This window comes from Falco punctatus, assembly GCF_963210335.1.
Source record: "Falco punctatus genome assembly, chromosome: 5".
NCBI classification, from domain to species: Eukaryota; Metazoa; Chordata; class Aves; order Falconiformes; family Falconidae; genus Falco; species Falco punctatus.
In genome coordinates, this window is record NC_137584.1 from 68034777 (window position 1) to 68060816 (window position 26040).

Consider the following 26040-nt stretch of genomic DNA (forward strand, 5'->3'; position numbering starts at 1 on the left):
AAACATGTTTTGGGTGGTGTTTTAGATACTATGTGACCTGTATTAACTGATTTTCTGATAAGAAAAGATAAGACAGTGTAGATTTGCTCCTTTTGCTGTTCATGTGTGATCCTTCCCCCACCCACCCCACCCTGCAAATAAAAGAGAAATTTACAGTAAAAAGAAAATTCACTTTCTGTCCCTGGTGCTCACCTTTGAAAGAAGTTTACTGCTTGTAAAATACAGGCTCAAAGGTCTTATCTTGAACCACTATATACTTGGGGTTCTTTGTATATTCCCACCTTCTCTGTATCCAGGATAAATTGGAAGGTATTTCAATGGATAATTACTGTGACAACTGGATGCTTTCAGGAATGCATTCAGGAATTACTGTGTCCTGGACTGAAAGGGTTGATGAAGACTGAAAAAATCTGGGTGCTGCTGTGTGTGTCAGCTGCAGAGCAGTGTGCGGCCAGGCTGTCCTCTCCCAGTAGGCCAGATTTCTTTGTGCCCCAGACTTCCAGCACACCTCACATTATCTGCTTTTACAGCATGAAGCTGATCTAGAGACATTGTGGAAATGCCCACGGTATTTGAATGTATGGCTGCTCAGTCAGAACTACTCGCAAGTCTGACCGAGCTACTAAACATCCAGAAATTCTGAACAAATGTAAAATACATTAATCCCAGCCAACATTGTCAGGCTGAAAAAGATATTTTCATCAGGCATACTGCAGTTCTGAATCAGGTGGAAGGGCTTTGCTGTGCACAAAGTGAATTTGCAGTCGAGACTGCTCAAAAAGTCTGTACATACTGTGCGCATACAGCTTGTTTGTGCAGCGCACAGGCAAGCTGAATGCTTTACAGAGATATTGAGGTGACAGTTCTTCCTATCATGCAAATATGTGTACACATATAATTCTGTCCAGGAAGCTCTAGGCAGAAACATGGCAGCCTATACCTGCCGGTATCACCTGAGCAAGTTGCTCAGACAGTTTGCAAGCTTTTATCAGCAGTGGGCGTGCCAAGGCATTGCCAGTAACCACCTTGCTGGTTGCATGGTCTGGAGCCCAGAACAAAAGGTGCAGTTTGCAGCGGTGCTCCTGCCTTGCAAAGGGAGAAGATCAACAGAGAAGCAAGAGGGGAAATGACCAAAAAAAGAGAGGACGAGAAGCCACATAGGTGTTGTTTAGGATTTAAATGAAACTGATGAACACAGGCCACTTAGTGATCATTATGGGGCTGGCTTATTTCCTCATATGCACACAACCCTCAGCCTCCCCACAGGATGCCCAATTAGAGATGGTAATTCTCTTTCATTTCTTTAAGAAATCATTACTTCATTTTGATCAAGAGTAAGCCATCAAGGCACAGCTCTGAGCTGGTTAACTATAACCGTTTGATGCCATTTCTGAGATGGTTTTGATCATTGTCATTCCAAGCGGTTACTTTATTTGCAACTGTGAGTGATGCTAGGGCTGATCCAACCTCTGAATGCCTCCTTGTCTCCAGCTGGTGCCACGAACCACACCTACACTCGGTGGGGGCTGCGGGCAGCAACTCTGAAGCAACAGCCGCTTGGACGAAAAGCAGTTCCATCATGTTGCTGGCCAAACGGCCACCTGTCCTCCACGCATTTCCAGAGTGCAAGGGTATGCTGGGTGGCTTCCTGGGAGGAGAAATATTTGTGACTTTTCTGACCCAGGAAACCCCACAGTAAAATAATCCCGAAACACTTTTTGTGTGTGCGCTGCTGCCACCCAGGCCGGCCGCACGGCGTGGGGCCGGTGCGGGACTCGAACCGGCGGTACCAGAGTTGAGCGGGACCGGCGCCGGCAGCCGGGCTGGGGCGCTGGAGCGGCTGTGCGTGCTGGGACTCGGTGCCCAGCTTGGCCTTAGCTTTTAGGGTGCCGGGGGTCTCTGGCGGCTTGCGGGGAGGCGTATTTAATGGAAACGCGCGACAGGTTTGGGTGGCCCCGGCCCAGAGCCGCCCGAGCCCCGACCAGTGACACAGCTGCGGCGTTCCGGGCAGCGCAGTGGAGGGCGCTCTGGGTCAGCTCGGAGCCTCTCCCTGCACCCTGTGGCAAGGCTGGGGAGCTGTGAGGGAAAAAATAAAAAGGAAGAAATTTTTTGAGCGTTTTCTATAAGGAGGACGAAGCCCGCTGGCCGGGTGGTGAGGGGGAGCCAAGGCCGCTGCCGGAGCGGGGCGCGCCGGGCCGGGCGGGCAGCAGGGAGCGCGAGCGGCCGCAGCCTGTGGCCGCAGCCTGTCCCCCCACCTGGCCGGCCGGCTCCCCGCCGCCAGCCGGTGCCTGTGCGGAGGCTCCCTGCAGGGGGCGCTGTGGGCTCGGCCCGCCGCCGGTGGCCTCTCTTGGCTGGGGCGGGCGGTGGCTCGTCGGCAGGGGGCGGGCCGTATGGCGGCGCCGTTGCGCCTGGGCCGCGCTGCACGCCTGTTGCCGGCTGCCGCCACGGCCCGTCTGCCAGTGCCGCGGCCGTCTCCGCGCCTCGCCTCGTTCTCTTTATCGTCCGCCATCTCTTCTAACGGCCTCTCTCCGCCGCCGCCCGCCATGCAGGCCTTCCAGTACCCCGAGGTGTACCGCGACGAGACCGCCGTGAGTACGGGGCTCCGCGGGGCAGCTGCCCGGCGTGTGGCGGCCGCCGGGCCCGGCCGCGGGGGCAGCCCCTCGGTGTGGCGGGAGGCCGCCTCCCGGCGGGTCGGTGCTTTTTTGGCTTTAGGACTTCCTTCGGCTTGGGCCGTTAAACGTCTGGCGCGCTGCCGGTAACGGGGCTCGCGTTTTTCGCGCCTGTGGGCCGTGGCGGCAGCTGTGGGTCGATGAGAGCAGGCTCGTCCCGTGTGTGCGGGGCCGGGGCGGGCCGGGGCCCGGGGGCAGCTGCTCCCCGGCCGTGCCGCGCCGCCCCGGCAGTGCAAATCCCGGAGCTTTGGCACCGCTGCGGGTTCCAGGGAAAGCCAGGCCTCCGCCCGGGCTGGAGCAGCGTGCAGAGGAGCAAGTAGTTATCTTTATATGATGGCTGATTTGATAATGTGGTAATACTTGGTAATAATAAAAACAATTACCAATATGATGGTGAATTTAGTTAAAATGGGATCAGTTTTCTCCTTCTGCAAAGGACTGTGCTTCAGGCGCCAGCCCAGGAATTATTTGCGTAACTAATATCACTTTTGAACCAAAATGTTTGCCGACATGAGCCAACACTGGGAAAAAAATAAGTACCTTCATAGTTGACTGAAGGCCTGACCTATGCAACTTGTAAGGGCAGGTATCTAGTTTTATTTTCTATACAGGAGAAAGGAAGCAGATAAATTCAACCATGTAGGTTAGTCTTTTGTGTTTGTCTACTTTGAAAATTATTATATATGTACTTGACTCCCGTGTTTGTGAGCAGCAGTAGTAGGGATGGCTACACCAGACACAGTTGCGTAAACAGCAGCTAAGTTCTGGGTGCATCCAGTTTTGTGGTTTCACTTGAGCACCTGGATATTGGGGAAGTTTTGGTTTTGTTTTTATTAGGGGTTTGGGTTTGTTGTGTTGTGTTTTGATTTATTTTTTTTTAATTACTTCACTAATCTATCTTGTGGAAGGAACTTCCGTTCCTGTTCTGCATTTCTGTGGTGCTCTTGTTTTTTTGTGAGGACAACACTGCTGCTTGGTCCATCACCAAATGGAATGGTAATATTAGCAACTGACCCGGGAGCAAGGTGTTGCTTTTTTTTTCCCTTTGCTTTTTAGCGTTGTATGTTTTTGTGAATTCCAAATACCCTTCATCTTGATGACTATAATTCCTTGGTGAATAGAGTTTGCTTGTGTGCATGTCTTTTGTTACAGTATTGTCTTTTATAAATTCAGGTGTTGGATTACCATGGATGTAAAATCAGTGACCCATACTGCTGGCTTGAAGATCCCGATAGTGAACAGACAAAGGTAATCTTTCTTTGTACAAGAATTATCTGTTTTGGCATGGTTGTCTTTTATAGACTAGGTACATGAGTAATTTTTTTTTTGAAGGACCTGCCAGTACTTTTTGAAAACTCGCATAGTGAGTGTAGGTGTACTTCATGTGTTATCTTATGGCACCAACAGCAATGCTGTTATTTTGTACCTCTGAGTTAATGAGGGAAAGGCTGGAGCACTTAATATAACCTAGATCACGCAATTTGGAAAACTAAGGCCTTGTTTATCTTGCACCCATTTTTCTTAGACAATTGAAATGCTCAAGGTGATGGTGTCACACTGAAGCGAAACACTCTGATTTTAGAGCACTTTATCCACTGTCCTAAGTACATCTAAAATTGCCATAATAAAATAGTTAAGAAAGGATAGAAAGAAAATTCCTTTGGCTTGCTTGATTCACAGAGTGACAAAGTCGGTGAATATATAATTTAATTTAAAAAAAAAAACAAACAACAAAACAAAACCAAAAGAATTTTCCTCCTGAAGTTAGGCTTTGTTAGTGGCTTTTATTACAGATTGCAGATGTTGAAGTGTTTACAGCCTGCGGTCTGGTGTAGCTAGACTGTGCTGCTAGAACTTGTTTTTCACTGAGACGGAATCCTGAAAAATGATGGCTGTGAGCCAGTGCCTCTGATATCCATGGCAGAGGGAGCTGCAGGGGCGATGGCCAGAAAACGGTAGATGGCAGTGTGGAGGGGGGTGCCTTTGTAATGGCTCGTAACTTTGTGATAACGGTAGTTCCAGACCTAAAACGCTGGCATTTGTCTATTATGCATGATTATATCAGAAAGATGACAGATGGCAGGATCTCCATTTGAAAATATCCTGCAAGGTGGCTTTCCACTAGTGGGATTCCTTTTAGGATTTCTTACATATGTGCTTAATTAATACATCTAGATGAGCTAGAGGCTGGTTGAGTAGAACTTACTGTAACTGTCAAGAGCAAGATAAAATGTGTACAGTTAGGATCCTATTCTCTACTTGCAAACCTATCAGCATATATAAAGACTTATATGCATTAAAAAGGTTCACTCGGGATCAGTTTTTGGGGGAAAAGCTCTACCATGGATATTAACATTGAGAATTAGATATTTAGTAAGTTGGGTATATTTTTCAATTTTTTATTATGGCATTCTTAAGAAACAGTATGCATAGGATAATTTTGTGCCAAATTCAGAGGCATATATGTGTGGGGAAGTATGCTTATCTCTTGTCTTTTATAGAGGCCTTTACAGTTACCTATTGAAGTGGGTTTTTTTGGGATCCTGTGGAAGGGCTGGGTTTGAGAAAATGCCAAGACCTGACTTTTTGTGTCCCTGTGTTCAGTACTCTTGCCACATACTGTGATCAGGTTGGGTGAGAACAGTTGGGAGTGTGAATCTCATTCTCCAGAGTTTGTAGTTTATATAGGAGGCAAAATAAGGAACGGGGGATTGTAACAGCCTCATAAAAATGCAGCAGCCCAGACACAAGATGTCATATTGGTTGAATGAAAATACTGTTAACCTTGGCAGAATTTTACAGCGCTGTAGTAGTATGACGCAAAGAGTGGAGAGAGTTCCTGTGTGTATAAGTTATGTATGTCATCTTTCTCAAAATTCCAGGAGTTACTGAACAAAGGGAGTTAAAAGTATTTTGCTGTTCTACCTCTTTCCTAGAAGAGGTCAGAAAAAAATAATCTTGGAAGTGCTAAATTCCTTTCATCAGCTTGATCGCTCACTTCTTTGTGCTCTGCAGCAGGGGTTGCTGACAGCCGCTCTTTCTTGCTAGCTTTTTTTAATAGTTTTGTCTCCAAGTTCTTGAGATAGTTTGCCGGGCTCCTGCAGAATAGCCATTCTGCACCTACCAGATCAAAGAGTAACCAGACACTGGTCTAGAGGCAATTGAACGACTGCGGGCTTCAGAGAGAATCTGGAGCATGCTTTGTAGACTTTTCAACCCACTGACCTTGAGACAGGTGTCCCTCCCATTCTTCCTTCAAGTCCCTCACTCTCTTTATGCACTCCTTAATATCCCAAACCTCCATTTATTTTTGGGAAAAGTAAAAATATCCTGTGTACACCTCTAACAATAGGCTACCTTTAATTTTCTACATATTAAGTACAGAACTAGAAGAAGAATTCTTTGGGCATCCATGCTCATCTGTACTGGAAGAGCCCCTGTTCAGTTCCTGTTTACAACATGCATGCTTGATTTGAGAACTTAACATTGAAAGTTGTGGTTTATGCCAAGAGCGAAGGCTGAATGTCACTCATTTAATGTTAGGATTTTTTTCTCACGTGCAAACAGTCAAACTTCTTTGGTGTGTGCTGTCAAATAAATGCACAGATATGTTGGCATTCTGCTTTTCTAGACATTGCAGAAATAGTCATGTCAGGCACTGGTGTGGTCACAGAAAATACATGGGTAGGCCTCACTTTGTTTCTGTGTTGATGTGAGTCAGCAAAACATCAAGTTTACTATTTCTTGAAGTATGGAGAAAGAAGTACAGGCAAGTGAGATTGGTTTTAACTCTTTTTCATGGTAGTTTCACCTGCTACTGCAGGGTTAACAGAACTGAGACTGAAAGAAATTACCCGCAACAGCTATGAATATAAAGAATCATACTAATTTTCACTGTGGCTGGCTAGTCCAGATGATCTTGTGGGCACTGATAGTTAGCAGCTTACAAACAAGTGGACGTAGAAGGGTGGTGGGGTTTTTTTGGTTTTGGTTTTTTTTTTTTGCAATTGGCTTAATCAGGTATTACTGTATATGATTCACTGTAGTTTGCACGTTTCCATTAAGTCAGGTGGTTCTGTGGTTTCTGTCTGCCCCCCCCCTCCTCTTGCACTGACCTGAATACTTCTGTCCCTCCCTTGCATGGGTATAGCCATCACAAGGTGATGTTCTGGGGGGAAGCCTTTCGTGGATTAGTTTTCTATTGACACACATGCTTAATCTAGGTCACCCCAAGGCCATGTGATATTTGGATCTAAGATGGTTCAAGAATGGGATCTTTCCTTTTCTAGCAGCCTACAACCTACATTTAATTAGGTGAAAGTCAAATAGGTCTAGAAATTTTTCAGCCAGGTCACCAAGATGATCTTATTCCATGTGCAGTATATATATCTGTTGTAAAAAGGAGGTTACTGAGATCTGCAGGTGGCTGAGCGGGACTGTTCTTCTCAGACGTGCAGTCATAGAGCTGATTAAGCCTGTCATCAAGCCACATCCTCAATCTCTTGTGGAAAAGCTGTTGTTCAAGAATTATGCACTGTTCATTATCTATGTGCTTTACTATATTACTTTTTTCCCCCCTGTGTGTGCTTGGTTGGAGTAGTCATGACAGCTGTAAGCAAAGAAAATGCCCTTCTCCAGATACGTAAATAAAAACTGAGTCCCTGGTCAAACGGGCAAGTTCCTACCTCACTTTCAAGAGAGTGAGTGCAGAATGTGGGTTCATGCTCTGCAACTAGTTGGCCATTAACCTTTAAGACAGGCTGAGGAAGCGTTGCTGGCATAGTTGAAATGTTGTGCTACGCTCATAAAACACCTGGTGATGACAAAAGCCACAAAGGTGTGCAAACCCATGCTTTTACTGTTGTTTTGGGTTTGGCTTGGTTGGGCTTTTCAACTTCTTGGATTGTTTTTACACTTTGTGGACAAGTTTTGGGGTTTTTTTTTTAGACTACAACAAAGTCTTTTGCTGCTATGTAAGTCTTATACAGTACCTTAACTCACTGATAGCGTAGCCAGTAATGTGTAGCTTGTTTCAGACATGAGGGATGGACAGGGGATGAAAGAGCAGGGATCACGTAACATACAGGAGTCTGGTCATTCTGAACAGGTCTGTGCTTGGATTAAGACTAGAATTGAAACTCTCAAAACTGCAGTGAAATGGATTTGTAGTTATAAACAATTAGTGTTTCATTCCCGTGTTTTGATAAATTTCCAATTGCACTTTGAATTTTTCTATGCTAAATACTAAAGTAAATGCTAAGAGGCAAGCTAGCAGAAGTCTGCTTAGTTTTACTTTGTGATACTTAAAAAAATTTACATGCCCTCTTGTAGGAGTTGCACTGAATTACCTTTTACTGAGAAGATGTATATGAAGATTTTGGGGGTAACTATTAAACCAACTGTAAATACTTTACAGATTAATGCTAAAGATGGGAATGTTAAAAACATTTATATCCTAAGATTTCTCCTTGGAAAGCATACTGCAAGTGGAGATCATTGTCTTAAGAGAATAGCTTAGTGACGTAGAAAGCTGAGAGTTTGTAACAAAGCATGATTAAAAAATTTTGCGGCATGTGTTTTTTAAATGAAAGTTAGTTACACTTTTTTTTTTCCTAAATAACAATTGGCCTGCTGAAGTAACAGCCACACTTTAGCCTCAAGTAGAAACATCCCTGCTCTTAGTACAACACTTAAGAAATTCGTTTGCTTTTCAAATCACTTTATTTTCTGAGATACCCATAAGCACTTGGACCATTACTTTGTCCTCTTTCTGCTAGAAAATTCTGACCTGGTTCAAGGCTTATGATAGATTGTTAGATGCAGATATCTACAGGTAAAATAAGAATCTTTCTCTATAGGTTCATGAAGATGTAGAGTTACTCTTAGCCCTGTAGCCTGGGTGACACCTGTTTAGTTCAGCATGGTGGATGGATTGTTTACTGTGAGAGTTTCTGCTGAGATCTGTTTCTGTACTTTACCGAGAGCAATATTTTAATTATGTATTACTTTTTGAATGTGGGTGCAACCTTGCACTTGAAAGTGTAAGAATAGAGTTTCCAAACTGGACTGGATTCTCCTTTGTGGAACTCTTTAAAAAACCTGGAATTCTTGCCACCTTTTTCAGATAGCAGTGGCATTCCCTTTTACAAATAGTCTTGGAATCTTTGGTGCATACTAAGGGGAAATGCAAAGAATATGTTAAGTTCCTGTAAAAGCAGATTTGCTAGTGATTAGGTTGTGAATGCAACAGTTAGTATGTAAGCATGCTCCTGTGCAGCAAATACTTGTAAAGAAAAGTGCGTGTCCCCTCTTGGAATACCAGTAATGAAAACAGATGTGGTGAGATGTGACAGTGCAGTTAAAAGTGAGTAATTTTACCATTACAATACCACTGCAGCAATGTTACCATTTTGGTCACGTTATTGGTATACAAAGATGTATACCAGTTTCTGTCCACTAAATGCAACTAAAAAGTGCTTTTTTCTATCCAGTACAATGGATGGTTTTATACTTGTTTTTATGAGGCATCTTTTCTCTGAAAATGTCACAGCACTTTGAGTAGTTAGTTTGTGTAGCATGTGCTGTCTAGACTGTTGTGTATGTAGTCTTTGAAGTTCATGTATTTCCATTTAGAGAAAACAAATTCAGATACACATAATTCTTGAGTAGATTTGATTAAGTTCTTTCATCATCTGAAGGCAGAGGAGATGGGGACCGTTATAGCAGTAAGATGTGGAGGCTGCATGCCATTTTGACATACCATTGGGATGTGCTGTGCTGCCATGCTGGTTGTAAAAGCTATCTGTGACAGTATGATCCTCAGAGGAAGAACAGAAGCAAAAATTGGCCTTCCCTTGGCAATGCATTCACCTCTTTCCATTTTCTCAGGAGATAATTTCCTGATTTGATCCTTGCTGATACATAAAGCCTAATTTTGAGTAAGTCCAGAAGTCATCATTGTCAGTCTTCTCTATCTGTTCCTTTTCAGTGCTGTAGTGCTTGCTTTCTTGTGTCATCTTTGAGTGGTGAGTTGTGTGTAACTAGCCCATGTGTTCTTAAACTAATGTTTCAGCACTTACCCAAGTGCTCTTAGGGCACCACGAATTCTGCACTCACATTTTTAAAGCTTATCGGTTTCTGTATGCTTTGTTAGGCATGAACAAATACCTCTCAAGTGGAGATTGACCATAATTAATGCACTTCCTCCTTTACCTTTGGGTCTGACAAGTCTCTGAAAACACAGCTTGGCATGTAATGCACCTCTTGGCTATGCACTGCTATGGCAAATGGGAGGGAGAGTGTGTCTGCTTCTGCTCACTCCTTGCCATGTGAAATGTCTGTAAAATGCTACTGAAATAATTTTATGTTCTATTCTTTCCTCTTTTTCACCTTAAGAATTAATAAATGAGTAAGCATTGATAGTAATTGGTAAATGTGCACCAGGTGCTACTTTGTATAGCAGCTGGATTTTCTGAAGAACTGTGAAACACAAGTTGTGGAATAGGGATTGTAGTCCTGCTGTTCCTGCTGGTCATGCCTTGCAGTGAAGTCTAGCTCAGATGTTATCATTCATTGATCTGCTTGCTGTGTGGCAGATTCAGGACGGGTAGAAACAACAGCCTTTTTCAGAGCAGCTGGGAAGGTGACCTGTTTAAGCAAGAGACAGGTGAACAGGGTTTCAGGCTGGAGGTGAAAGGCTGGGGTCTGAGAGTGGGAGATGGAGCCATCATCGCATGTCTACCTGCGAGTTACAGCCACTTGCACTCTGTCCTGTCCTCCCTACTGCATGTTAAGAGACAGAAAAGCCCACATGTCTGCTTCTTAGCAGCTGTGGTTCACCTTAAGGTGCTTAGGTATTAATTATACGTTAATGTACTGTGCTGTAAATAAGGGATGGTGAAACGCCAACAGAACACTAGTTTTTTCCATGCATACCATGGGAGTGGCAGCCTCTAACAAACAGCTGGAATGGTAATGGTTTTGGCCACTGTCATTAAGTGTGTGTGACTGGGAGGTGGAGTGTTTTAAAGAAACCAGGCTCCTCAAAGTTCTCAGAGATTAGGTATTCTTGCCTTTTGTAATTTAAGAACTGATCTGTGGATAGTACTTGGTCTTGCCAAGAAATACTGGCTGGGACTGATCTTATGTGTTATGTCAGTAGGATGAACAGATTATACACATGATGTTCATCTTCCAGCCCTTCACAGCCCCTGAAATTATAGTCCTGTCTGGGCAAAAGGGACTCTGTTCTTTATCCATTTCCTAATTTATTTATCAAAAAGTATTGGAGTATCATGTATTTGTGATGAAGTGAGGGAAGATGGTATTTCCTAGGTATATACTGTAAGTTAGCTTTTTTGTGCAAATGTAAAGAGAGTTTTTGAAAGCATGGGGTTTGGGTTGGTTTGTTTTTTGAAGAGGAATGGCAGGAATCTGTCTTGTCTGTGGCTGAACCATGCCCCAGAGATTTTATTCAAGATACAAGATCAGTCTTACCACAGTATTGTGGCATAATGTGAATAAGTATGTAAGGCTCTTCAGGTGTGACGCTTTACCACCTGTATGGGGGGGAAGGATGTCTGTGATGCATTGCTTCAGAAGATAGTGTTTCCTGTAGGAATTATGCATTTCTGCTTGAGTTCATGTCTTTTTTTGCGGGATTGTTTTCTTTCAGGCATTTGTGGAGGCTCAGAACAAGCTTACAGTACCCTTTCTCGAGCAGTGTCCTGTCAGAGGACTGTTCAAAGAACGAATGACTGAACTCTACGATTATCCTAAGTACAGCTGCCACTTCAAGAAAGGAAAAAGGTATGTGGGAGGAAAAAAAATTATAAATTATATTTGTATTTATTCCTTTATAGTTGGGAAGTAGGAGGAGTAAGCCAATGTTAATATTTATGGTTGCAGGATGCAGAGGACAAGATGCTTGGCTGTCTGCAGTTCGCAGTCATTATCTTCTTGTTCTTTTGTCTTTTCATAGGAGGAATTGTGAGTTTATCAAAACTCTGACAACTTTGTTGGATAACTATTGTAAAAGTAAAACTTTGAGGAGTTCCTTTCAGGGTTGTCACTGTCAATATAGTTAAAGGCACCTCATCCTTAAAACATCATGTCGTATACATGTTGTTCTAAATATTTACTAAAATACTGCTCTTACGTTGGTCGTGTTTTGGGCAGCTGGTGTGACTTTTACTTAGTCATAGCCAGTGAAAAGCAGTGGGAATTCCCTGTGAAAAATGACTGTATCCCTGGTATCTGTGGGGGATAGGGGAAAAATCATGTGGAGGACTTAAGGCAACTGATGCAAAAAGATGCATTTTTTTAAGAAATAATGAAATCCTGCTATATTCCAATACTTAGCCTACTTGTATCCCTGTTTTAATTCTGTTGCTGGGTAAAGAGATGGTGCTTCTGTGGCTTACCCAAGGTCTAGAGACTGCAGCTGCTACTCAGTTAGGTGACCTCTGTCAGAAACACTAGCAATCCCCTAGCAAAAGGGACTAAAGGGATGAAACTGCTGGTTGACCTAGTAACATCTAAGGATTGTTTCTGCAGTTGAAGAAAAGATAGTGCAATAAACCAGCCATTCTTAATCATGGGAAATGCAAATATCTTTTTTAATGTTTTCAATTTTTTGATCCTTGTTGAGTGGACAGCCAGCTATGCCAGGTATGTTTTCACTGTCATCCATAGGAAAGAGCAGATGTCTCATTGCCTTAAGATTTATGCACAGCTATTGAGGGACATCTGCTGCTCTTTAGTTATCTGTCCTATGCTGTGAGAAGGGTGTGGATACTTGTTACTAAGGGAGCGGAAAGTCTGTACTATGTGGGGTCTTGTAAAATTGTATTGTGGGGAGGGAACCCAAGCTGATGTTGATTTAAATTGCACTGACGTGGCACAGCACATCAGTATATGGAGGTGAGAGGTTTAAGCTCAGAAGCAGTGGAGCTGTGCTGGGCTGTGCTGCATCTGGGGAAGTAAGCTTTGTTAGGTGAGTCAGGCAAAGCTTATTGGCTTTATGTGATGCTCATGCAGATGTAACTATGCTGAATCTGATTCCAGAGCAGGCCTGGTCACTGACTGCTCAGAATTCTGTGATCCATTCTCCCTGTGCAGTGCGAACATGCTTGGGTGTGGTTATCTTCAATGCTGATAAGGCTTGATGTTGTAGAAGTGCTCATGGCAGTGATTAATATAGTCTCCAATAGAACTTGATGTAGCTGACTGTCCTCTAGGAAGAATACTTATCCCAGGAGCTTCATGTGCTTTGACTTATGACACTTTAATTTTAATAGATATCTTTGTAGTTTTTCTAAGTGTTACCCTATTTCTTGGCATGTGCTGAACTTAAATCACAGTGGTTTAAAAATCATACCAAAACTCCATGTATTACAGTGTTTGAAGAGATCAAGAGGCCACTACCAAGCTAAGTAACAGTTAGTAAGGGGCAGGGGGAGAAACTATTCTACTTGAAGAACTATCAAAACTTCTCATAAGACTTAGAAATTCTTAAATTTAATTACTCCAGTTTTCTGCTGAAGAATAGCTGCTGAAGGACAGTGTCTGAAGAGCTGTTCTGTAGAATCTGCGGAAGAGTGCCCAGGGAGGTGCTGTGTCTTGTCACATTGTTTGACCTTTGCTTCTCAGCTTATTGCCCAGCATTGCAGAAGTGAAATTGGCTAGAAAATGCATGGTCAAATGGAAAATTACTTGCTTTTTTCTTCTATTTCTTTGATTTTGTCACTCACTGAACATTATTGTTAGTATTTGAACATATTACTAGTTCAGATTGTTAGCCAGGCTTTTTTGAGTATAGTTACCCCTTTTGAATTTACCAGGTTCCTGTGTTTGTATCCAAGTGCTGGACAGTCTTAGGGAGTATGTGAACTTAAGTTTAGGTTTGAACATTATTCCATAAATTCCCCTGTTCCCCCAGGTGAAGCTGCTATTTGATGTGTTAAGTCATGGATTTGTGTAGTAAAACTCAGAAGTCCTATGAAGGAAGAAACATATAGTACCTATGAATTAACATAGAGTAGTTACCACTTTCTTTGAGCTCTGTAGTGTCTTATGTTGTCAAGAGTACCCTCGCTAAAGAGAATTCTGTAATTCTCTGTTCCTATAATTTTTTCAAAACACACATAGTTTTAAAGACATGGGGAAATACAGGTGAAACAATTTCAGTTCTGTTTTATTTACACATCTGCCTGCCACCTGATACAGATTGAAAGCAGCTATATGAGTGACAAAGCTTAAAACATAGTGGGTGGGAACCTGTGCTAAGACTTGGATCAGAAGGATGCTAAGGCTGCCAGAGCTGTTTAACATAGACAGTTACGTAGAGTTTATAGTATACTTGGTGTTGCTTGAAATGTGCTGTGGCAAATGCAGCTTTTGTTTTTAAAAGATGTTTTGGATGCATCGGGCAGTCTCTTCTATATAATCTATATCACATTGGGATTAAACTTCTCTTATTTTTAGAGGCCTAGAAATTGGTGTCTGGGCTTTCTCTGTACTCAAGGGAAAGGTACTTACGGAGGATGGTTAAATCCCTGATGGACACAGAGGAAGCCATGATTTCTTCTCTACTGTGAAACTTGTGTTTCCCTTATATTTATCTGTCTTTTATTCATTTCATGATGATGTCGTACAAGTTTTTTGTGCATGCCTAACGGAAAATCTGAGTTGTTCTTGCTTATTTTTCCCTCTTGTTTTCTTTTAGGTATTTTCACTTCTACAATACAGGACTGCAGAACCAGCGAGTTTTATATGTACAAGACTCCTTGGATGCAGATGCCAAAGTTTTTCTTGATCCAAATAAGCTTTCTGATGATGGCACTGTGGCTTTACGAGGTTAGTGAGACAACAGTTTCTGCTGAATAAGTGTAGGCCTTCAGCAGAAGTTGGAGATGGTTTCCAGCTTATCACCTATGAAAGTATAGCTAGAGTGGCTTGTTTTAATCAAAGTGGTCACAATAGGCATACATGATTTTGTATAGTGTTTCAGAAGAACACTTTTAAATCTACATGGTATTCACAATTAACTTGGTTCAGTTTCTCAGTGGCTTTTTTCGTAACTCTGTGACAGGTTTCCACTGAAATATGAACAGATATTGAGGCTGTCCATAGCAAGGAAAAAAGTTTATGTATTTATCTTGACTAATTCTCTTTAAATTGTATTTTGCATCTTTAACGCAAGCCAGCAAGTTACAGTAAGAGACTGTGAAGGAATGTAGTGTTAACTTTTATGTGAATTGCAAAATTACTTGTCTTCATGAGGGCTTTAACGTGTTAGGTGTCTTTTTTTTTTTTTTTTTTTTCCTCACCCCCTATTGACTTATTGTAGAAGCAAGACTTTTGAACCCAGAAGTCCTTTAAGTCTGTTCAAGGCCAGTTAATAAAAACAGGGGACAGAATTAGTGGCTGCTTCTTTAAGTGTGACCTGGTTGAAAAGAATCAATATGGCTTTTTTTTAGTGTTGTCCTTCCTTAGATTGTGGATGTAAGGAATTGGATTCATACAGTGTTTCTGTATTTCAAAAAAGCTTATATAGAAAGTCTCTTTCCAAATGCACTTAGAGAAACAACCAAGGAACAGGAGGGAAAACTCCTGGTGTTGATAAATAATTGATTAAAAGGCAGGGAAAGGAATAACTAACATTGGTTGTCAATGGGGAAAGCACCAGTAGAGTTCTGTCAGGGACTGTGCCAGGACTTGCACTGTTCAGTACATTCACATATATTAGGAGTGAGCAGTGAGGTTGCAGGTTTTGGTGACGATACAAAGTTGTTCCAGGTAAAGGCTTAAGAGTGACTGAAGAGCTGCAGGAAGATCTTAGTGATAGTGAGTGGACAATAAATCAACAGGTCAAAGTCTTTGTGTAGATAAATTAAATGATGCTCAGGTGACAAACAATCCTAACCTCATTTGCAGAGGAATGGGTGGAATGGGCTCTGAACTGACCATGACCGCTTGGTAACAATTCCTGTAATTGATAGTTCCATGAAAATGTCAACCTGGTTCTCAGTAGCAATCAAACAAGCACATCAAATATCGGAAATGATAAAGAAGGAAATAGAGGGCAAAAGAGAAAACACCATCATATTAGGAACCCGGGAGTTTATACAGTAGCATTGAATACTCAGTATAGTTCCAGTCCCCTCTGCTCAAAACCGGTTCTGAAATACAGTTCAGAGGAGGGCAGTAGGAACAGTCAAGGATATGGAGCAAAGCTCAGAAACAATTGAGTGTGCCTGGATCAGTCAGCTTGGAAAAGGGACAATTTAGCAGGCATATAATACAGGTCTACAGAATCATTTGTGGCATGCGGTCGCACGGAGAGAGTGAACAGGGCTTGGTTAGTAATTTTTTTTTCTATTACACGTATGACGAATTATCAAATGAACGCAGTAGGAGTTGAGCCTAAAGCAAACAAAAGATGGTGATGGTTCATGCCACAGGATGTAGATCTGTAGAACCCCTTACCAATGGATGTTGGTGGTGCAAAAAACTTCCTGTGGGTTTAAAGACAAGGTTAAGGAGGAGGGAAAAGCATTGAGGATTATTAACCAACTACCTCATGGAAGAAGTCTCCCAAGCTAAAAATGGTCAGAGGTTGTAAGAGTATTTGAGGGAAATATTACATGTGTTTGCATTGTTCTTACTCTTGTGGGCATCTCTAGTTACTCCTGAGAACAGCTAGGCGGAATCTTGTTCTGAAACAGAATGCCACTCTTAAGTGGGAGAATATGTTAGGTTGGCACAGTGATGCCTCTCAAACCTACAGTTTCTATGAAATGCAACTTTTCTGTAGGGTTTTTTTTCAGTAGTTACTTTTAGATTTGTACAGCCTATGATAATTCAATCTCTTCACTTGAGTTGATTTGCAAGAGTGATTTTGATCCTTGTCAACTACGATGGAAGCTCTTTGAAGTTTTTTCAGAATCATGTCTTCCTTACAGTTTGGATAGTGACACATGTATCAGAGGTCTTAGCTGAGAGTACTGGTGATTAATTCATCTGCATGCTAGCAGCAGATTTTTCCAGTGACTTTAGTTTTCATGGCTTTACAGGGTCTAGTTTTCTAGTCACTCAAATATTGAAGTAATATTTGCTTTATTTCAGGATGCGTTGCTTGTGTCTCAATTTCTGTTGACTTCTTTGGTACTGTTTCTCTCTTAAAGTCTCATTTTAAGTACTCTACCTGTGTGCATTTTCAGCCTCCACCTCCTCCTCCCAACCTCAGGGAAGCAGAGATAATTCAGATGTTGGGCACAAGCGATGTTACGGAACATACTTACTGAGTATGCATGCCTAAACTCAGATCTGTGAACTACTTGAGAAGTCCGCAGAGACTGGAGAATTGCTGTGAATCCCAAATGATAGCAGATGTAGTTGTTTGCACTCTCTTTTAGAAAATAAACTCTCTTTTCTTAGTGTTCAGGGAGCACAGTTGTTTTAACTACTTGCTCAATTTTGCCTCCCTTTCATAGGGATTTGGCTGGTGTGTAGCAAATAATTTTGCCACACAACATTATTAACAAACACTTTTTTGAAAATATGAATTCCTCATGCTAGTTCTTAATTTGTCTTGTTTGGTTCCAATTTCCTAGGTTATGCATTCAGTGAAGATGGTGAATACTTCGCGTATGGCCTGAGTTCTAGTGGCTCTGATTGGGTTACTATCAAGTTTATGAAAGTAGAAGGTCCTGAGGATCTTCCAGATACACTGGAGAGAGTTAAATTCAGTTGCATGGCATGGACCCATGATGGGAAAGGCATGTTCTACAACTGCTATCCAAAACAAGATGGGAAAAGTGATGGTAAGTATGGCTGTACTAATTGCGTGCTATGTGGAAGCAAAACTACCTTTTCAGCAAATTGGTGCAACAAATAATTAGCTGCACTAGTTTATACTGAAATACCTAGCTATGCTAGTTTATACAATTAGAAGTTGGATTATATCTTGTATGAACCAAGCCTATACTAGATTAGTGTGAGTATCCTGTTGTCTTCCTCTTAAAAGTTTGCTGGTCCTTTACTTTTTCTCTGTGATGATTTACTTAGCTTTCGTACAGGGTGTTACTCACTGGAATCTGATGTCTGGTGACAGCTCGCTTAGATCTTTTCACCTTATGCGTGTGTGTGGGCATAGGTGAATTGCCTTGGGAGGTTGACCTGATGAATAGCAATCTAGGGCATAAGGTTTTTGTTATTCACCAGATTAATTCATCTGTGGTTTACAGTGCAGCAACACAAAATGTTTATGCTAGCAAAACTCAAGGAGCAACACACAAAATGGAATAAATTGATGAGGAGAGTCAGTAGGGAGGAAATTTTGCAGCTCTTACAATAAAGCAGTGCTACTGAAAAGTTTCTTCTGGAGCGGCGCTCTTCATTAAACCTTGGAGAGTGCCTGAATTTTGCCTCTGTATTTGATTTTACAGCCTATCATTCTGCTGATTTGCAAGTTGGATACCCACCTTGTGTATTTTAAACATGTTTGTAGTTCAGCAGCTGAAGTGTGGGACAATGTTACAAGAACAAAATTAGAAAAGAATAAATCAAGTAGCACCTCATACAGTGCTTTAAAACATTTTTTTTATTTTTAGCAAGTTGAAGTATGAAGGTTTCTAGGAATGTTAATCAGGAATAAATCTGTCCTTAGTTGGCCAGGGTGGAGTGGCAGCACAAACATCATTAGAGGGTAGCAGGGATTGTTGTTTTTCTTTGCTTATTTAGTGTTTCTAGAAAGCAAAGCTTGAAAAGATAAATCTTCACATTTGAAGAATGTATTATCAGCAATGAAAGGAAGGGGTAACTGTTTGAACAGGTTTGCAGTGTGGTTTGAAGTTTTTTTGTTTTGGAGGAGGGGTGTGTGTTTGGAGCGGAATGGTTGTAGACTCAAACCATTACTAGTTCTCTGCTGAATTACTCTTTATATGCAAAGGGATACAGAAATTTCCAAGAGTTTTATTTGGTGGTTGTTGGATTTCTTTGAGAACTAATTGTTTTAAATATCTGCATTTCACTAGGCACCGAGACCTCTACTAATCTGCACCAAAAACTGCATTATCATGTATTAGGAACTAACCAGTCAGAAGATATCCTATGTGCTGAATTTCCTGATGAACCAAAATGGATGGGTGGAGCTGAGGTATGGTAAACACCTTGAAGCTTGTCATCATTATGTTCAGTTTTTCGGATTCTAACAGCTGATAGTAGGTATAAAGTAGAAAACACTTTGTTAAAACATTTTTATTAGTGTTGCAGAGTTGACCGTTGAACTAGTAAGAATCACTGATTAAGAACTGCTGAAAATAAGACTTTATAGTTTGCTTTAAATCAGTCCTCAAGCTTGTAATGACACAATTGCATACCCTTCTTCTTCGTTGAGGACGTTCTGCCTGATACATATGCCAGGACAGAGAAGGATCATTTGAGGGACAATGTGTCATTGTTCTTGTTTCTTCTTAGTCAATGTTGAGCCCCAGCCTTTACTTCCAGTGCAAAAAGCTTATTCCTATGATCAGTATTTCTGGATACTTCCTGCCATGTATTTACTGTATTTCTATGTATTTTTGTGGTGTCTTTCCTGAAAATGAAATATGTCCATTCTACTTACTTGAAGAAGGGAGACATAAAGGTTAGAATCTGTTAATACTGTGCGCACAGTTGGAGAGTTTTAAGTTTCCCTACAAGTTTTATCGGCACAAATATGGTGTAGACTGTATTACTGGAGATGGAACAAGTGACTGCTGGAATTGATTTATTTGGCTTGCTTTGTTGAACTGCTACTCTATTGTGCAAAGTCCCAGTGAACCAAAGTGATAGGTAACCATGCTCTGTTCTTTACGTGAATGATTCAAAAGACCCCGAGTTTTGTAATTTGTGTGTGGTTTATTCTTCACATTAGATTTAACAGTGCTTGATTGAGTGCACTGTTTTAAGTGCTGTTGGAATGTAATGGTGGTCATTCTGTTTATCAGGGAACTGATGTTTTTCCAGTGGATAGAAACCTGTTGTAATTCGTAGTCTCCTAGCCACTATGTTTAGTCAGTACATTTTGTTTCTATGCAGGGTGTCTTTTGGTCTGACACTTTGGATAAATATGAAACGTTTTTTAATCTGATTTGGGGTATTCTGTTCATAGAACTACTTTTCCCTGAGTCATTCCATGCTTTTCCCTTTTCTCTCTCACTTCCAGCACATCAGCCCATGAAAATGTTGGGGGTTTCTTCTCTGGGGGCTGCCAGAAAAGAAAGGTTCTTTCAAAGAATTTGAACAGTAGGATCAAAAATGAGACAGTGAGTGAGAATGTGAAGGGCTCCCCAGCAAAGTGACCACACTGAGCTTTCTCTATACATATCAGACCAACTGTAGGTTCTGTGAGTAAACAGAACTTTTACATAATCTCATCTACTCATGAAACATAACTTTTAACAACTGACCTGAATTTCAGTGTAAACTTGCAAATGGGCTTTGGATTTTTTTTTTCCTGTCCAAAAACTCAACAGTTCTGTTGAGTTTAACTGGCAATAAAATGGAATTTGGGAATTGTTATCTTTATTTTTCCCTAGTTCTGTAAATAAATGGGCTTTCTGTTGGTGACAGATGTCTTGTAGTGATGTATCCACTGATTCACATGAGTGATGCATATTATTATTATTGCTTTGCAGTTTCACGAGCTCATCTACACATGTTGTGAAGGCAAATTCCTTTTCCGTGGGGGAGAGCTGTTGCAGTCTGATTTGTTAGACTATACAGCTTTTTAAGGTAGTGAGAGTTTGCAGTCTTGGATGGTATTAAATCCTGTGGAAATGCAGTCTTCTGTGTTAGGTGTAGAGGTACACTTGTGTTATAGGTAGCAAAACCTTCTTTGAGATGATAGCACACTAATAGAGCTTTATTTAACCTGAAGAAGCAGGGTTGGAGCATTTAAAGATCAGAAGTGCAGAACCAAGTATGAAGAGAACCATGGAAGAGAATTCATAATACAGTGCTTGCAGTGCGTTAACAAAGAGTTTGCTGGGCCAGGGTGCACAGAAACAGCCATCCTGCATCTCCTCGCTCTTCAGTTGTGAAAGAAAAGCTTGAGACAGCCTTAACTGCAAAAGAAGTATCTTTTTTCTGATACTAAATGCCTTGGATAATTTTTGTGATTAATGAGGATATACAGCCCTTATATTAAATGATGAAAAGATTTTTGGGGTGGGAAGAAGAGACTGATAGTAGTTAACTCTAGCTGTAGAATGGGAAAGTAATAGAATGTTAGCATTGCTGTCATCTCTAAAGTCACTGGAATTGAAACAGCCCCATAAGCATTGGGAAGGTGGGGGGGGTTGTGAGTAGGAAACACCTCACTACTCTTCTGTTCTTGTTGAATAAGTTTACATGGCTGCCCATAACTCTTTTCTTGAACTGTAGGAGGCGTAAACTTCCAGAGATGTTGGTATTTAAGAAGAAATGCTATTCTAAGAAGGAGTGGTAAAGCAGAGATCAACCTTGGTACATAATCGTGAGCTTATCTAAGTGAAAGTACTTTGAAACAGGTTGTGCTGTGAGCTCTAGCTGTAAAATGTGGTGCTGTCATCCTGATACTAATGAAAAATGATTTTTAATGGTTAGGAAAAAACATGTTCTGCAATTAAAAAAAAGCCAAAACAATGCAATTGCAGAATGTGGTTTCATCCTTGTGCCATAGGCAGAAATCTCATTTTCAGGCCATTCAAACAAGTTTTCTGGTCAATTTCCTTGAAGTATGTGTTTGAGAAAGTGTAAGGCCCCAAAGTAATGGGGGGAAAAATGAAATATCATTAGTAAAAAATCAAATTATATGGCTTATTGGCACTGTCCTGAATATTTTTACTTGGGGCTAATATGCTGCCACAACTATTTTAAAATACAGCTTTGCACAGCTCAACATTTTATGGAATTCCACTTCCATGCATTCCTGTCAGATTAATAAACGAATGCTTTTATCTTCCAGGGCCTTGCTGGGCCAAATAGGTAGAGATATTTGGGTTCTCTTACGTTTTACATAAGCTCTAGGGAAGACAGTTGAATTATGGTGTGGGTGGTCTAGTCTCAGCTACCAAACCTTTCTCTATAGTGGGACCAGAGCTTGAACTTCCATATTTGGATTTAGAGCAGAATTTGCAGGTCTCACAACTGTTGGGTTGAGGGAGAAAAATGCCTTGCTTGCAAGGCAAAAGGAGATCCTTCAGAGACTGCAAAACTAATAAAGTTGCTATAATATGTCAAAAAAACAAGTAATCATAGGTGTGCTGTAGGGAGTTGGTGTGGTGTGTATTTTCAATGGAGAGAAGAAACTGCGTCACTGATTAGGACAAAAGAGGGTTGTGTAAAATTTTGTCAGCTTAATACATTTACAAGACAACATGCAAGAAAACAGCTTCAGGTTTTTTTCCTTATTACACATTCAACACCAGCCTCAAGTATGCTTGATTTAAACAAAATCTGTGGTGCTGAAAATGGTGTTGGCATAAAAATGTAGATACATTTCCAACTCTTCAATTGAATGAATTGCTTGTGAGGGAGAAAAATCTGTTTATTTTTAGGTAGATATATAAGTTTTGAAAAAGAGGCTATCAAATCTTTTCATTAGTCTAGACAAAACATACATATTTCTGGTACAGATTTTAGGGTGGTGGGGGAGTTGGGAAGAGCAGGGATGGAGTTTTTTTGAATAACATCCCAGTAGAGGGCAGTCTGGTATGAAGATTTTTAAAACCTTGGCAGTGTTGTAGCTACCCTGGGAAAAGAGGAGTTTTCCACGCTTCTCTCTTTAAGTGGCATGTTCTTGCTGCTTCTCCATACTGACAGAGCATATCTTTCTTTCACAGCCAGACTGATATTCTCAAAGTTAAACAATAAGTTATGTAAGAGCTGTTCACAGTTGGTAGTCTTAAAAGTCCCTATGGTACTCTCAGGAATGCAAAGAGGAGAGGATGGAGAGGGTAAGGGGAGCCCTCCCATCCCAATTCTGCCAGCAGTAAAACAAGTACAATTTTTCATGTTACTGTTTTACAAATACTGTGCACAGTCCCTGAATTGACAATTTTATTGATTTTTTTTATGTTTAGAGCTGTCAGTTAACATCAGTGGTTTTCAGCCAGCGAGATGGCCTTGCGAATGAAATTCAGAGCACAGAGTAAGCTGTGCCAGATGTGTGCTGTCTATGGTGTGTTTTCACTTCAGGAACATGGAAGTGGAGCATCCACAGGGGAAGAGTGAGCAGCATGAATGGGAAGGGCTCAAAACATTGTCAGTTTGCTCAAGTGAGACACACTGGAGGATAAAAAAAGGGCTGCGGGAATTTTTCTAAAGCCTTACACTATCTTTGTGAAGGCTGAATCTGGAGTAGAAGCCTACTGTGAATGTCTTCCTACAGCTCTGGCGGTAGTCTGGAGAATTTTACTATTAAGAGACAGGCAGGCAAACTTCCTGGCTGCACATGGGGCTATGGTAGATGGTAATCTCTTACATAGCCAGGTTCCTGATGCTTTGGTACTTTCATTGCAATTAAAAGCAAGCTGAAAGCCACAGGCAAAATAGTGTGTGATGTCTGTCACCTCAGAAGGCTACTGATTTTACTCTGTGCTAGATTTAAGAAAGAGAATGCATATAAATATGTGTGTACATGTTGCTGTGTTCCTCTTGTGATCAAGGCTGTCTCATGTCCTGTTGCAGTTGAAAGAGTCATAAGCACAATAATCTAGGGTCAAAGTCCCAGTTCTCTGGCTTTGGTAGTTCTCCTTCAACTCCAAGCTTTAGCAGAGGCTCAGAAGGATATGGTCAGAATAGAAATGAGCTTTATACCAGCACATTGTATCTGAAATCCAAGTATAAAAAGCCACCTGGAAAAAGGAAGTTGAGTTAACGCTCAGAGCAATTTTTCTGACTTCAGGAATGGATGGATCAGCATGTTATTTACATATAACCAGTCCATGTTCTGCTTAGAGTCTGTCAGGCCTGCTCCTCAAAAAGTAGTAAGTGGTTTCGGTTAGACCTGATCCTGAAATTATGCATTCATGTGATCACCAATCATTAGGGCTTCTGAATCTAGTTGATTAAACCAGTATGATGCATAGAAAACAAAAGCAAGCATTTGTGGCCTTAAAGTACCAGCTTCAGGGACCTTGGTCTGTGCAGACAGTCGCAAGAGGTCACTTAGCGAAAGGGAGTTCTTGCTCCAATCCTCATCTTCTCAAAAGACTGCTAGAACATAAAATGTGATAGGAGCTATATGCAAGCTTCAGTGACTTTCTGGCACCGCTGCAAAGACAATGTCAGAACATAGCTTTATGTTCCTTTTATTACAAAAAAATCCCACCCCCCTAAAAAAAATGGTGCTTCATGATCATTTTATTTAATGAAAAAACTGTTTACTCTTCTAGGAAAGGAAATAGCTTTGCTTTTTCTAATAGTTAATAAAAGTTGAATTTGAAAGGCTGGGAGTTTGCAGTGGGTTGTCTTTGTTGTGCAAGCAGAACTGTGTGACATGGGAGCATGTGCACACCTGTGATGTTAGAGCACTTGAGGCTTTTCGCATGGCATAATTGCTGTCATCTTTACTAATTAAATCTTTCAGTAAATTCTACAGAAATTTTTACTTTTTCCTCTGTAGAAGCCAAGTGCATTGTGGTTTTTATGTTCAGTAATGTACTTGTCTGATAGGAAGCTTTAAAATACTGATTAATGCAAGGCAGGTAATGTCTGCATCAATCTGAAATTCCTTGCGTGTAGATTCTTCTTAGTCAAGTCATGTTCAAGTTCAGTAGTGCTAATGCCAAAGTCTTCGTACGGAATGTACCTAAAGTCTAGGAAGTAACTGCTGTCATCAGTCTGTTTTATTGTGGGCACTGGGTACATTTCTAAATGAATATTAAAAAAAAATATTAAAAAATTACTCAGTCACTCTGAGTGGTTTTAAACTGTTACATATGTAGCATATACTGAAAAAAGAAGTAGCACTGTTCAAGTGCAGCTTATTGATGCTATGAGTTTTTAATTCCTGGTTATTGATGCTATACATTTCATGGTTGCATCTTTATTGCCACCCATCTTGCCTTCTCAGGATAGTTTCATGTTCCCATGACTAGGTATAGTGTCCAGTTAGTGATTTGACCATTTGGCTTTGAGTCTGTCTGTGATTTTTGTGAGCTTTGTTTTTAATTTTTTTTGTATGTGATTAATTTACTCTGTTTAATTGTTCCATATGCAAAGGGCACTAGTGCATGAGAATCAGTACTTTGTAAAATAACTGCACATGCAGGTCAGGTTGTAAGTTATAATGGTGTTAACGTCTGCAGTTGAAGGAGAAGTCGGTTTCTTTTCCTCAACACAGGTATATTAATAGCTGAATTTTACTTGTTTAATTTTTTGATATCTTGGTATGCAGAAACAAATTATACAACGATCAGGTTTTTTCTACCTTTATAATAAAAAGGGTAAAGGTAGTAAAACTTATAATTGGCTAGCTTAAAAAGGAGTGATGTGTGTATATATAGTTGCCTTAATGTAATGTGCCCTCAAAGGGTTCCTATTTGTGAATTAAAAATAGAGAGCTCTTCCTTATCCTGAATTTTGCAGTGGTGACTACCCAGGTAGTATTCAAAGAACTAGCATTAATGTTTGCTGGGATTACTGTCATGCACTTTACTTGGAAGCAAAGCACTTTAATGTCTCTCCTATTGAAGTTTTAGTTGAGGAGTAATACATAAAGTCAGGAAGTCTGAAAACCTGACAACCTTCTCCTATTCATTCTCTTTCTTTTTTTTTTTTGTTGTTTAATTATGTATGAATTTTTGGTCTGAAATGTGCTGCTAGTAGACAAAAATATTTAATTTCACTTTTGCTGTGGATTCTACTAGATGGTTATTGCTGTTATAAATGCAGAACTCATAACCCTTTGGTGCTCCTTATATGGCTTGTATCATGAATTAACTATATTTTGTAATGAAAGAAAAAATCTTAAGTATTTAGAAAACTCCTGTTACTTATTAGGCTTTAGATATTTTTTCTTTTGCTATTCATTGATATATTGAATTTACATGTAAACCACTTCATCTCTTAATGTTTTTCTAAGCAGTGGTTACTTTTCATCAAAATGGAGAGAACATGTAACATTGAAAGAAAATTGCTAGTAAAAGCCAAAAAATACTCCACTATAAACCAAGACTTCTCTATAAAGATTTTACCTTGAAGAGTTTGATCCTTGAAAGACTAAACAGACTAGTACTTGGGAGCACAGCTATTGTAATAATATTTCTGTATGTTTGTATGGTGTGAAGATGGTCACAGCAAGTATTTCAGAAATAATAGATCAAACAGATTCAAAATTGCC

At 40.8% G+C, this 26040-nt stretch overlaps 1 protein-coding gene across 1 annotated transcript in view; it reads left to right on the plus strand.

Moving 5' to 3' along the window:
- Positions 1 to 2366: 2366 nt before the first annotated feature.
- PREP (prolyl endopeptidase) overlaps positions 2367 to 26040 on the plus strand; it is a 113887-nt gene continuing 90213 nt past the window's right edge. Inside the window, exons 1-6 of the mRNA XM_080389847.1 lie at positions 2367 to 2588; positions 3843 to 3917; positions 11344 to 11477; positions 14395 to 14525; positions 17285 to 17494; positions 18707 to 18828. Coding sequence (XP_080245973.1) covers positions 2391 to 2588; positions 3843 to 3917; positions 11344 to 11477; positions 14395 to 14525; positions 17285 to 17494; positions 18707 to 18828 — 870 coding nt within the window. The 5' untranslated portion in view covers positions 2367 to 2390. The remainder of the gene's footprint in view (positions 2589 to 3842; positions 3918 to 11343; positions 11478 to 14394; positions 14526 to 17284; positions 17495 to 18706; positions 18829 to 26040) is intronic.